The 12790-nt window shown below is 41.5% G+C and overlaps 1 protein-coding gene across 7 annotated transcripts in view; it reads left to right on the top strand.

The window, feature by feature from the left end:
• pbrm1 (polybromo 1) overlaps positions 1 to 12790 on the top strand; it is a 107777-nt gene that overhangs the window by 76406 nt on the left and 18581 nt on the right. For all 7 annotated transcript variants that reach the window (XM_073072706.1, XM_073072708.1, XM_073072705.1 and 4 more), the window contains 4 exons: positions 657 to 926; positions 10892 to 11037; positions 11290 to 11447; positions 12319 to 12502. In XM_073072706.1, the coding sequence (XP_072928807.1) occupies positions 657 to 926; positions 10892 to 11037; positions 11290 to 11447; positions 12319 to 12502 (758 nt within the window). The remainder of the gene's footprint in view (positions 1 to 656; positions 927 to 10891; positions 11038 to 11289; positions 11448 to 12318; positions 12503 to 12790) is intronic.

Below are 12790 nucleotides of genomic sequence, written 5' to 3'. Positions count from 1 at the left end.
CATATGCCAGCCTTAATTATCAAGCATTGGTGGTGGTAGAGGCTGATAGGTTAAAGGACCTTTAAAGGATTCTTAGATGGGCACATATATGAAAAAAGATGAGGGGTATGTGGGAGGGAAGGGTTAGGAGTTGGTTAAAAGATTGGCACAACATTGTGGGCTAAAGGACCTGTACTGTTCTATGTTCTGTTTGTTCATAGAATAAGGTATAGCAAATTTTATTGTTTTAGATTCATCCTCTGCACGACCCCTTTTCTGGCAAAGATCACTTGAAACTCAGGTTAAAATAAATTGGGAATGTTTTTCTCTCTAAGTCAGCTTTTCCTAGATGCTTAGTAACAAAATCACTATTGCACAGTTGAAATTGAGTTAGCACAAACTCAATATCATATCTGGAATTTATTGCCTGTGATTACTGATTAATAAGATGAATATGGACTCCTCCTTGAATACCACATTTTTGTTCTGTTTCTGTCTTAAAAATTATTTCGACTGAAGCATGTTTTTCTGATTGTAATGATCTTCATAACTATTGACAAATTTTCATTGGTGTTGAATGTATTATATTATCAGCACCATTTAGTTCTCGTAAATGAGAGTGAAATTATATGGCTAAAGAGTGCTTTTATATTTCTTTCATCTGACCTTAAATATAGGAATACTTCAAAATTCGCCCCGAGGGTTTCAGAGATGAAGATGTATTTGTCTGTGAATCTCGATATTCAGCAAAGACCAAATCCTTCAAGAAGATTAAATTGTGGACTATGCCTCTAAGTGCAGTGAAATTTGTTCCAAGAAACACACCATTGCCAGTTGTCCGTGTTGCTTCTGTATTTGCTAATTCAGACAAAACAGAAAACAAAGAATCTGTTGAACCAATGGCTGAAGAATCCAAAGGTGATGAGAGTAACAGCATAATTGACAAGGTAATAGTATATCTGTTTACAAAGAATCCAGTGGTATAAATTCAGGATGATAATTATTTGGCATTTAAGCAGGGAAATCACCTTTAACAGCAAATTTGTCAAGGGAATATTTGGGTCAGGAATGAATAAAGAGATATTTCTGTGATCTCAGTGCAGTACTGGGAGAGTACTGCATTTTAAATTGACAACAATCAGGCAAAATATTAAAATCAACTCCTTTCTCTTAGATCCTGGCTAATATTCTCCCTTAAATAACACTGCCTTGACAGGCAAAAAAAAACCTATTAGCAGTTTTGGGAAAGAAATCCAGGAAAATTCTTGGCTACCTGCAATTAAGTCCGGCAAGTTCCAGAAGACTATTTATTTCATCCCTTCCTTAAATACACAAACTTTAAAGAATTGTTAAAGGCATCTCCATCCTTCGCAGTAGTTGTCAAGCCCAGATCAAATCACAAACTTACCTCAACAGCATGGTGTGCTGAGGTTAGCGCAACACTTTACAGTGCCAGCGATTAAGGTTAAATTCCCATCAATGTCTGAAAGGACATTGTATATTCTCCCTGTGATCTCATGAGTTTCCTCCCACATTCCAAAAATGTATGGATTAATAAGGGTTAGTAAATTTTGGGGATGCTCTGTCGGCACCTAAAGCAAGGTGCCTCTCTGACTGAGGGCCTGTGCCTAGTGGGCTGCCACAGCAATCAGTCTGGGTCCATTGTTGTTTGTCATCTATGTCAATGATCTTGATGATAATGTTAACTGGATCAGCAGATTGCAAATGACACCAAGATCAATGGTATAGTGAACAACAAGGAAGGCTATCAAAGCCTGAAGAGGGATCTGGACCAGGTGGAGAAATGGGCTGAAAAAAGGTACACTAACTTAATGCAAACATATGTGAGGTGTTGCCTTTTGGGAGGACTAACCATGGTAGGTCTTGCACAGTGAGCACTAGAGCACTGAGGAGTGTGGTAGAGCAAAGGGATCTGGGAATGCAGGTCCCTAATTCATTGAAAGTGGTGTCACAAGTAGATAGGGTCGTAAAGAAAGCTTTTCGCACAGTGACCTTCATAGATCGAAGTATTGAGTACAAGGGTTGGAATGTTAATGTTGAAGTTGTGAAGATGTTGGTGAGGCCTAATTTGGAGTATTGTGTACAGTTTACATCACCTACCTACAGGAAATGTGTAAATAGGATTGAAAGAATACAGAGAAAGTTTACAAGGATGTTGAGGAGATTGGAGGACCTGAGTTATAAGGAAAGATTGACTAGGTTAGAACTTTATTACCTACAGTGAAGAGGACTGAGGGGAAATTTGATAGAGGTATACAAAATTATGAGGGGTATAGATCAAATAAGTGCACACTTTTTACCATTTATCCTGAGGTTGGGTGGTGAGACTAGAGGTCATGGGTTAAGGGTGAAAGATGAAATGTTTCATCCAGAGGGTGGTGGGAGTGTGGAACAAGCTGCCAGTGCAAGTGGTGCATGTGATTTTGATTTCAACATTCAAGAGAAGTTTGAATACATACATAGATGGGAGCGGTATGGAGGACTATGGTCAAAGTGGAAGTCAATGGGATTCAACAATTTAAATGGTTCAGTGAGGAGTAGATGGGCCGAAGGGCCTCTCTGTGCGGGGCTTTTCTATGACTTGTGAGACACCTGCAGGCTGCTCTCAGCACATCCTTGGACTGTGTTGGTTATTGATGCAAACAACACTTCTTCATTGTGTGTTTTAGTGTTTCAATGTACATGTGCCAAATACAGCTAATCTTTAAAAGATTGTTATCTTTAAATCCGTAATTTCCTCTAGTTTAGTGTTCCTTCCTTTCAGCAATTATGCTCAGAAAAAATTATACCCAGTACATGCATTGGACTTTTCACAAATATATTAAAATCCATTTTGCAATACTAAGGTACTTAAAAAAAGAAACCTGTTTAAAAGCATTCATGGTCAATTAAAATTGGTAAATTGGTTTACTATTGTCACATGTACTGAGGTATAGTGAAAAACTGTTTTCTATGAAAATATATAAAATTACAGTACAGTGCAAAAGTCAAAAGTCAGGGACATCCATATAGTTGGGTGCTAAGAGTTTTGGACAGTACATGGTCATTTTATGTATTGCACTGTACTGCAAAAAAAACACAAATTTCATGACATGTGTGAGTGATGATTAAACCCAGTTCTGCTATGGGTCTCCATTGTAGACTGAAAATGGGGAGGGGGAGGGGAAATCTGATTTCGGAAAGGGGAGGAAACGGGAAGTACCAGAGACACATTCAGTAGTGATCAGTTAACCAATTGTTTGGATCAAATGACTTTGCACGATATCTCAGGGCTGGGTGTGTCTGCACCCATGCCAACCCTACTTCTGGGATTCCTTCTCTCACACCTGTCCCACATCCCTCCTGCGGCGCTCCACTCTCCCCATTCCCATCATCCTTTGTTCCCACCAGATTTACAAACTCATTCTCCACTCCACATTGACAAATACAGTACTATACAAAAATCTTAGGCACCCTTGCTATATCGTGCCAATAAAAAAGTATTCACTCCCTACCCCCCCCCCCCCACCAGAAGTTTTCATGTTTTATTTTACAATATTGAATGATAGTGGACTTACTTGGCTTTTTTGCCACTGATCAACAGAAAAGACTCTTTCGTGTCAGAGTGAAAACAAACTTCTACAAATTGGTCTAAATTTATTACAATTTTTAAACACAAAATGATGGATTGCATAATTACTCATCCTCTTCAAGTCAGTGTTGTGGCTTGACCTGGCAAATGCATATGGCTCCATTCCGCGCAAGGTGGTGCAGCTCACACTGACCAAGCATCACGTTCCCCAGCAGAATCAGAGAGCTGATCACCAATTATTACAGCAACTCCAGGTTGAGGGTCTCCTCAGGAGCAATTACATCAAGCTGGCACAAGGTGGAGATTGGCATCATCACAGGGTGCACTATCTCAGTGACACTGTTCTCCGTAGCCATGAACATGCTCACTAAGTCTGCTGAACCAGAGTGCAGAGGGCATTCATGGATGACCTCACAGGCACCACAGAATCAGTCCCAGGCTGCTGAAAAGCTGGTGGAGTGGGCCCGGATGCATTTCAAACCAGCCAAATCAAGATCAATGGTGCTGAGGAAAGGCAAGGTGGAAAACAAGTTCCGGTTCAGCATCGCAGGCACAGTCATCCCAACCATCACAGAAAAGCCAATCAAGAGCTTAGGTAAGGTTTTTGACAGCTCTGTAAGGGACATGACATCCATTCAGGCGACCTGCAGCGAGTTGGATGGATGGCTGAAATCCATGGACAAGACTGGCCTACCTGGGAAGTTCAGAGCCTGGGTGTATCAGCATGGCATTCTTCCCAGAATCCTGTGGCCCCTCCTCGTCTATGCAGTTCCGATCTCGACAGTCGAAACCTTAGAGAGGAGGGTTAGCAACCACCTCAGGAGATGGCTGGGGCTGACAAAGGGCCTGAGCAGCATCACACTCTATGGACACCACAACAAACTGCAACTGCCCTTCAAATCCTTGGAGGAGGAATTCAAGGTAACAAGAGCCAGAGAAGTGGTACAGTACAGGGACTCAAATGATCCAAAGGTGGCCAGAGCGGGGATCCAAGTGAGGACTGGCAGGAAGTGGAGGACGGTGGAAGCTGTTCAGGAAGCAGAGGAAAGGCTGTGTCACAGGAGGCTGGTGGGAGTGGTCACACGAGGCCAAGCTGGGCTAGGATCCTTTCCAACCCCCCAAATGGCCACCATCAGAGGGAAGGAAAGGCGCCATCTAGTTCAGGAGGAGGTGGGAGCAGCAGTGGAGGAGAGGAGAACTTGCAAGGCGATGGGAATGAAGCAACAGGGAGCTTGGACAAGATGGGAGAATGCGGTTGAGAGGAAAGTGACCTGGGCTGAGCTTTGGAAAGCCAAGCCACACCACATCCAATTTCTCACCCAGGCAGTGTATGATGTGCTTCCAAGCTCATCAAACCTGCACTCATGGGGCAGAGTCATCTGTGTGCCCACTGTGTTCCAAGTGAGGAACCCTGGAGCACATCTTCAGCGACTGCACAAGGGCACTTGGTGAGGGACGGTACCGATGGAGGCATGATCAGGTCCTGAAGACCATCGCCGAAGCCATCAGCGCAGTAGTTGAGTGGGCGAAGCGGTCTCGACCCTCCAAGCAGACCATTGCCTTTGTCAGAGCTGGGGAGCAGCCGATACCCACCAAAAGAACATCGGCAGGCATCCAGAACTCTGCAAGGAACTGGCAGCTTTTAGTGGACCTCGAAAGGCAGCTGAAGTTCCCCAACCATATCGCAGCCACCACCCTGCGACCAGACGTTGTCCTTGTGTCTGAGTCTACGAAGCAGGTGGTGCTGCTGGAGCTGACAGTCCCATGGGAAGATCACTTGGAAGAGGCCTTTGAAATGAAGCTCTCTAAGTATGCAGGACTGGTCAGCAACTGCCAGCAGGCTTGATGGAGAACGAGGTGTCTCCCAGTGGAGGATTCGCAGCCCATTCCTTAGCCAGAGCCTTCAGCGATTTGGGCATCAAGGGAGAGAGAGAGAGAGGAAGAGGAGAGCCACCGATGCGGCAGAGAGGGCCTCAAGATGGCTGTGGCTCAAAAGAGGGGAGCCATGGAGTCATAAGTAGCTAACCATCTGGACACAAGCTGGGGTCTGATCAGCCCCGGCTGGGTCACCTGGAGGAGGATGTATGATGTTGAAAGACCCAAAACACCCGATGATCCAGGAACATCACTGAAGATGTGTCCAGAGGCATCAGTAGATGTATATATACAGTAGATGCACCTTTGGCAGCAATTACAGCCTTGAGTCTGTGTGGCTAGGTCTCTGTCAGCTTTGCACATCTGGACACTGCAATTTTCCCCCATTCTTCTTTACAAAACTGCCCAAGCTCTGTCAGATTGCATGGGGATCATGAGTGAACAGTCCTTTTCAGGTCCAGCCACAAATTCTCAATTTGATTGAGGTCTTGGCCACTCCAGGACATTAACTTTGTTGTTTTTAAGCCATTCCTGTGTAGCTTTGGCTTTATGCTTGAGGTCATTGTCTGAGGGTAGCTGCTGAGCAGACTTGCACAATAACGAAAGGAATTTTAGACCATTCTTCCATATATAACTGTTTCAGTTCATCAGTATTTCTGGGATACCTTGCTTGAACAGCCCTCTTCAGGTCATGCCACAGCAACTCAATTGACTTGGCCGTCCAAACCATTAATTTTCTTTTTTTTAAAACCATTCTTTTGCTGTCACCCTTAGGTTATTTTTCACCTCCGTCAGTATTGCACATCATGCTCCACTCCTAGGGAGAGTAGCAACAGTACTGAGTTTCGTCCATCTGTAGATAATTTGTTATTGTGGACTGATGAACACTTGAGTCTTTAAAAATGCTTTTGTAGCCTCTCCAAGCTACATGCATCTCTACAATTCTTCGTCTAAGGTCCTCTGAAAGTTGTTTTGATGGAGCCATGGTGCACGTAAACAGATGTTTCTTCAGAAGAGCAGGCTCTGTCAGTAACCTGACTTTGTGTGTGTTTTTTTTATATAGGGCAGGGCACCTCTACAACCCACACCTCCAATCTTATCTCATTCATTAGAACACCCAACTTTAAATAGCTTTTGTAGAAGGCATTACCCAATAGGTTTGCTTACCTTTTTCCAGCCTGGACTGTAACTCAATGTGCAAAGAATAAAAATCACATCATGCCCTTAAAAAGATTAAATAACCCATAATAAGAAGACAGAAGAACACCCAATGTGCAATGAAAAACAAAAAAAAATGCAAACAGTAACAAACGAGAAAATCTACAGATGCTAGAAGTCCAAGCAACACACAAAATGCTGGAGGAACTCAGCAGGCCGGACAGTGTCTATGGAAAAGACTACAGTCAACATTTTGGGCCAAGACCCTTCATCAGGACTGGAGGAAAAAGATGAGAAATCAGAGTAAAAAGTGGGGAGAGGGGAGGGAGAAACACAAAGTGACAGTTGAAGCTGGGAGGGGGAGGTGAAGTAAAGAGCTGGGAAGTTGATTGGTGAAACAGATACAGGGCTGGGGAAGAGGGAATCTAATAGGAGAGGACAGGAGGCCATGGAAAAAAGAAATGAGGGGAGGAGGCCATGGATAGACATATCCCAATCCCATTCCATATGTCTATCCATGGCCTGCTGTACTGTCGCGATGAGGCCACACTCAGGTCGGAGGAACAACCTGATGGCATGAACTTTCAATAATACCCCTTCCCCCTTCTCCTTTAGCAGTCCCCATCCCCTTTTCCCTCTCTCACCTTATCTCCTTGCCTATCATCACCTCCCTCTGGTGCTCCTCCCCCTTTCCTTTCTTCCAAGGCCTTCTGATCTCTCTTATTAGATACCCCCTTCTTCACCAATCAACTTCCCAGCTCTTTACTTCATACCTCTCCTCCCAGTTTCACCTATCACCTTGTGTTTTTCCCTCCTTCTCCTTCCCCCATACTTTCTTACTGTGATTTCTCATCTTTCTCATTTTTTTCTCCAGTCCTGATAAGGGTCTTGACCCGCGATGTTAACTGTGCTCGTTTCCATAGACGCTGCCTGGCCTGCTGAGTTCCTCCAGTACTTTGTGTATGATCATGCAAATAGTGTTTCTGAACTGAAATCCACAAGATCAGTACAGAGCCAAGTAAATGCCAGGGAGCAGCAATTTGAACCAGGCCCCTACAGATAGACCCTTTCAATCTGGCCTGGCGCTTAACTCTGTTGGAACATCACATTCTGCCGCTTCAAGCAGCAATATGAACCGGCCCGTACCTCGCCTTGGACCTTGACCTTTTCAATGTGGCCCAGCACTTAAATATTTATCCAAATAACGGGTTCTGCCGCTTGGATATGCTGGATCTTGCTGTCTCAATTTGGCCTGTAAATCTTTGTCCAGTCATTGGGTTCAGTAGTTCAGTAGCATCAACATGCAGCGGGACCTGGATTCCACAGCTTCGATTCGGCCTGTGTCCGACCATTGTTTGAGTTTAAGCAGATTGTGTTTATCCATTATTGTGACTTCGATGAAGATTAGACCACATTTTATGAGTAATTAATGCAAAAAACCAAGCAATTGCAAAGAGTTCACAAACTTTCTTGCAAATGTAACTCCCCCAATATTGCCTGACATGCTGCACATTTCCAGCAATTTTTTTTTATTTCAGTTGCTTTTTCTTTAATAACAAGCTAATAATTAACATTAAGCATGGATATTTTACTCTTATAGACAACAGATCCTGTGTAATTGCCATTTTTCTTCCTTTTTGATTCCCTTTTCTAGTTTGTCTGAATTTCTCACTAATTTGCCTTTTCTCCTTCTCAACATAATACCATTTAATCATGCAATTTACTGCATATTAAATTAAGCTCCACATTGTCATTGTTAAGGTTCAAAGTATATTTATTATCAAAGTAGGTATGCAGTATACAACCCTAAAATTCATCTTCTCCACAGCCAGTCGTGGAACCATCCCAGCCAAAAGGAAGCAGCAAACATCAAACCCCTCCTTAGCACGAAAACAAATTGCACAAATGGCCACAAAAAAATGGAGTGAGAACACAAAATCAAAGGCGTATCTCAGTTCAGCCCAGCTCAATGCTCTTCACCTGCATGCCACCCTGACCCAAAAATCACCCAAAAGTAGCAGTGAAAAAGAGAAACAGGAACTAGTCCAAATTAACAGTTTGCCTCAGTTACACTTTGTTTTGGAGCCATTTGCCAACAGCATCGAAGGAGAGAAAGTGAGATCATTCGACTGCAGGGACCTTCCCTTGGAACCAGTGAGTGAGATACTGCCGGCAGCAGCAAGCTAGAGGCTGGTAGATGTTAGTTTGTTATTCTCCAACCATGACTATGTCATTAATCTTGATTATTCGGGAGAAGAAATCTGGAATTGTTCCAAAGTAGCTGTAGCCATTAGGGTCTAGTATGGACAGTGTTTCAAATACTCCATTGGCTCACTTTCAAACTTAATAATTTCCTAGGGTGTTAGGGTTTTTTTGAGAGAACATTTCCTCCAAGCAAGACAATATTTGATGTTAAAGCTAAAACAGCCAACAAATAGATTTCTTAAAAACTCTTGTCTACAGGAGCAAATTTTTGAAAACTGTCTGTTTTACATTGTACCACACACAATTAAGATCATAATATTACAAACAAGAGAAAATCAGCAGATGCTTTGTCACACAGCTCGGCGTCATTGGGCCTGAAGGACCAGTTAATTTATATAACCTTGAGAGTTGTCTGCTTACAGGCACCCACAAAGGAAGAAACCCAAAATAAATCAATTTTAAAAAATGAAGACCAATGTCCAATGCGCAAAGAGGGAAAAAACAAATCATGCAAACAATAGAATCAGCATTCCGAACCAAATTTGGTTTGCAGGTTGAGTCCATGGTGAGGAAGCAAATGCAATGTCAAAAGAACTAGAATATAAAAGCAACGATATAATGTTGAGACTTTATAAAGCACTGGGGAAGTCTCATTTGGAGTATTGTGAGCACATTCGGGCCCCAACTCTTAGAAAGGATGTGCTAAAACTGGCAAGAGTTCAAAGGAGGCTCACGAAAATTACTCCAGCATTCAATGGTTTGTCATATGAAGAGCGTTTGACAGCTCTGCAAATCACAGTATGTTTTACTTTCTGGGAGAACAGAAATTTCATAGCAAACTATGAAGCTGACTCATTTTCTGTTTTAGTATATCTGACATAATTACAAAAAGCTATGCTTCTGAATATACAGATTCTGATAGTCCTGTTATATAGGGAGATAAAATTAATTAATCTCCCAATTTTTGTTAAGAAGATAATTCTAGTAATAGATCAAAGAATTGGAATACTAAGTTTTCCTTTGCTTCATTTGTAATTTCTTTTTACCATATTGAAGCCTTAACTTCACACGTCATAGAGTAAGGATATTCTAAATTGAAACATTTTTAAATATTCATAGTTAATAAGGTATCAGTTAAAGTATCCTGATGATATCCAAGGAAAATTTAGTTGAAGTTTGACACCATGTTAATTGCTTAAAATTGTTGAGCATTGTTAATATAAATTATCTGATTATTATCATATTGCCATTTTAGGACCATTTTGTGTGAAAATAGGCTATCATATTCCCAGCATGACAACAGTGCCTGGACTTCAAAAGTTCATAGAGTTATATAGTGTGCAAACAATCCCTTTAACCCACCACAGTTCTCCCATCCAAGTACTTATCTATATCTACTCTGCCCTTTACCAGCAATTGGCTTGTAGCCTAGCAAGCTTTGGCTCTTCAAATGCAAAATATTTTGAGATATTCTAATTGGCAGGAAAGGCACCATATAAATATTTTCAATTTTCAACTTCAAGTTTAATTGTCATTCAACCATCCACAAATACAGCCAAACAAAACAGTACCAACAGTCACGCACAACACAAGGCATGTATATTTACGATACCAGTAAACATGCAGTCACACAAAAAAAATTATATAGCCAAAGTCCCTGAGTGTCATTTCCTGTAGGTTGATGGTGCATGGGATGTTGTTCTTAATTCCTTTCTTAAAGAGCAATTTTCATAAAACCTGACCTACTAATATCTTCATTACTATTTTTTTCAAAATTCAAATCAAAATTTCAGTTCTGAATGGCTGCTTATTATCTACAACTATACCTGGCAACCCAAATTGATATACTCAGTCATAGAAAATAGTGAGCACCCAAGATCAGTTACCGGTGGAAGTGGTTGATGCAGGTATAACTGCAGCATTCATGATGGCTGCACGGAGGGGAAGGACTTAGAGGGTTTTAGGCACTGGTTGCAGGCACTGGGACTGCAGCGTGGATGCTGTGGTCAGCTTGGATCAGTTAGGCTAAAGAGCCTGTGTCTGTGCTGTATTACTCTTATGACTCTGTGACTCTTTGTTCAGGAACGAGAAGATGTACCAGTGGAAATTTCAAATGGAGAACCAGGCTGCCAGTATTATGAACAGCTGCATTATAATGATATGTGGCTCAAAATTGGAGATTGTGTCTACATAAAATCTCATGGTTTAGTCCAACCACGTGTGGGCAGGTAAGTTTATTAAAACAATTTTAATATCTGAGATTTTCTTTTCAATAATTACCGTTTTTGAGAAGTGTTATTAACAACTATATTTGGCCATAGATACAGTAACAACAGAACTAATTTGATGTCTCCAGAAATATGTTAAATGTTTGAAAATACAAATACTTTTAAATTTTACATTCCTTTATATAAAATAAGAAAAAGTAATCATTATGGAAGTGATTTGGTAATTCATGTTTTTGTCTATCTTGTTGATAGAATTGAGAAAATGTGGGTGCGGGGTGGTGCTGCCTATTTCTTTGGCCCCATATTCATTCATCCTGAGGAAACAGAGCATGAACCTACCAAAATGTTTTACAAGAAGGAAGTGTTTCTTAGCAATGTAGAAGAAACCTGTACTATGACCTGTGTGATTGGTAAGTAATTGTTATCTTAGGATTGGTTACAGAATGCAGTAACATATTAAGTTTCAACATCAATTCCATAAAGCATTCTGTAAAAGATTTGGAATGTTATAAGTTCCATTTGGATTGTTTTTGTAATTGTATGTTTTGTTCAGCAGAATCAAATCTTTGATTTCAAGCACCAAATGGTGTAAAAAAAGTTTGCTACTGTGTGAGGCCCTCCGTTGGTGGAGGTCAACCATGGATGTTGCTTCTCAGCTGTCTTCAATATGGAGAAGCTGTTGCCATGTAGCAGATTCCCCTCCATCCAGCTGATGAATCCAAAGAAACAGCAGAGATCGATACAGTTCAGCACCAGCAGCATCGCAGGAATTGCCAGTCAGCATTGAACTCAACACAAGACTGCCTTAGGGGCTCCAGATCCAGAATTTTTCCTCACGGTTTACTCACAAAGCCTTCCCCATGAATGGGTATAGCCACAAGGCAGTGGATATTTGAGATCAGAGCTTTACTTCTCTCAGATGAGCTACCAACCATAACTATTGAGCCCCATCTGCCCAAAGTAAATGGTTTTAAGGTGCCAGTAACCCATCTTTGCACCTTATCCTGTCAGTAGAAACAGTTCCACAGGCTTAGTAGCTAAGCCACATGTGAAAGCCAAGAGCTGGACTCGGTTGTCAGAGGGTATTTGAGATGCACTCCTTTGGGAGCATTTAATAGCTAGTGAGGGCTTATCTCCACTGCTCCCCCAGCTATAACAAACTTGAGGAATCACTGATAGGTAGATTATTACAAAATGAGATTTCACTTGCTGTAGTGTAATTGACAAACTACACTTAGTGCTAAAGTTTGAAAGATAATATTTTGATGCTGTTCCATTTAGGCAAGTGCAGTGTATTATCATTTAAAGACTATCTCTCTTGTCGACCAACGGAAGTTGCCGAAAGTGAAGTCTACATTTGTGAGAGTCGTTACAATGAAACTGACAAGCAAATGAAAAGATTTAAAGGCCTAAAGCGATTTTCCTTATCTGCTAAAATATTGGATGATGAAATATACTACTTCAGGTGAGACTTGGTGTCATAAATTAAATGGGGGAAAAGTTACATATCGAGGAGGCTATTTTGTCTGTAATGCAGTAAATTTATTAATTGAAATAGAGTTTATATATTTATCGACTAATGAAATATCATATCAACAGTGATGAAATGCTTTGAGAGTTTGGTTATGTCTTATCTGAACTCCTGCCTCAGCAAAATCTGGACCCACTGCAATTTGCCTATTGCCACAATAGGTCAACGGCAGATGCAGTCTCAATGGCTCTTCACACGGCCATTGACCACTTGGACAATACA

Source organism: Hemitrygon akajei, chromosome 19, assembly GCF_048418815.1.
Source record: "Hemitrygon akajei chromosome 19, sHemAka1.3, whole genome shotgun sequence".
In the NCBI taxonomy this organism is placed as follows: Eukaryota; Metazoa; Chordata; class Chondrichthyes; order Myliobatiformes; family Dasyatidae; genus Hemitrygon; species Hemitrygon akajei.
This window is presented reverse-complemented; position numbering and strand designations above follow the sequence as displayed.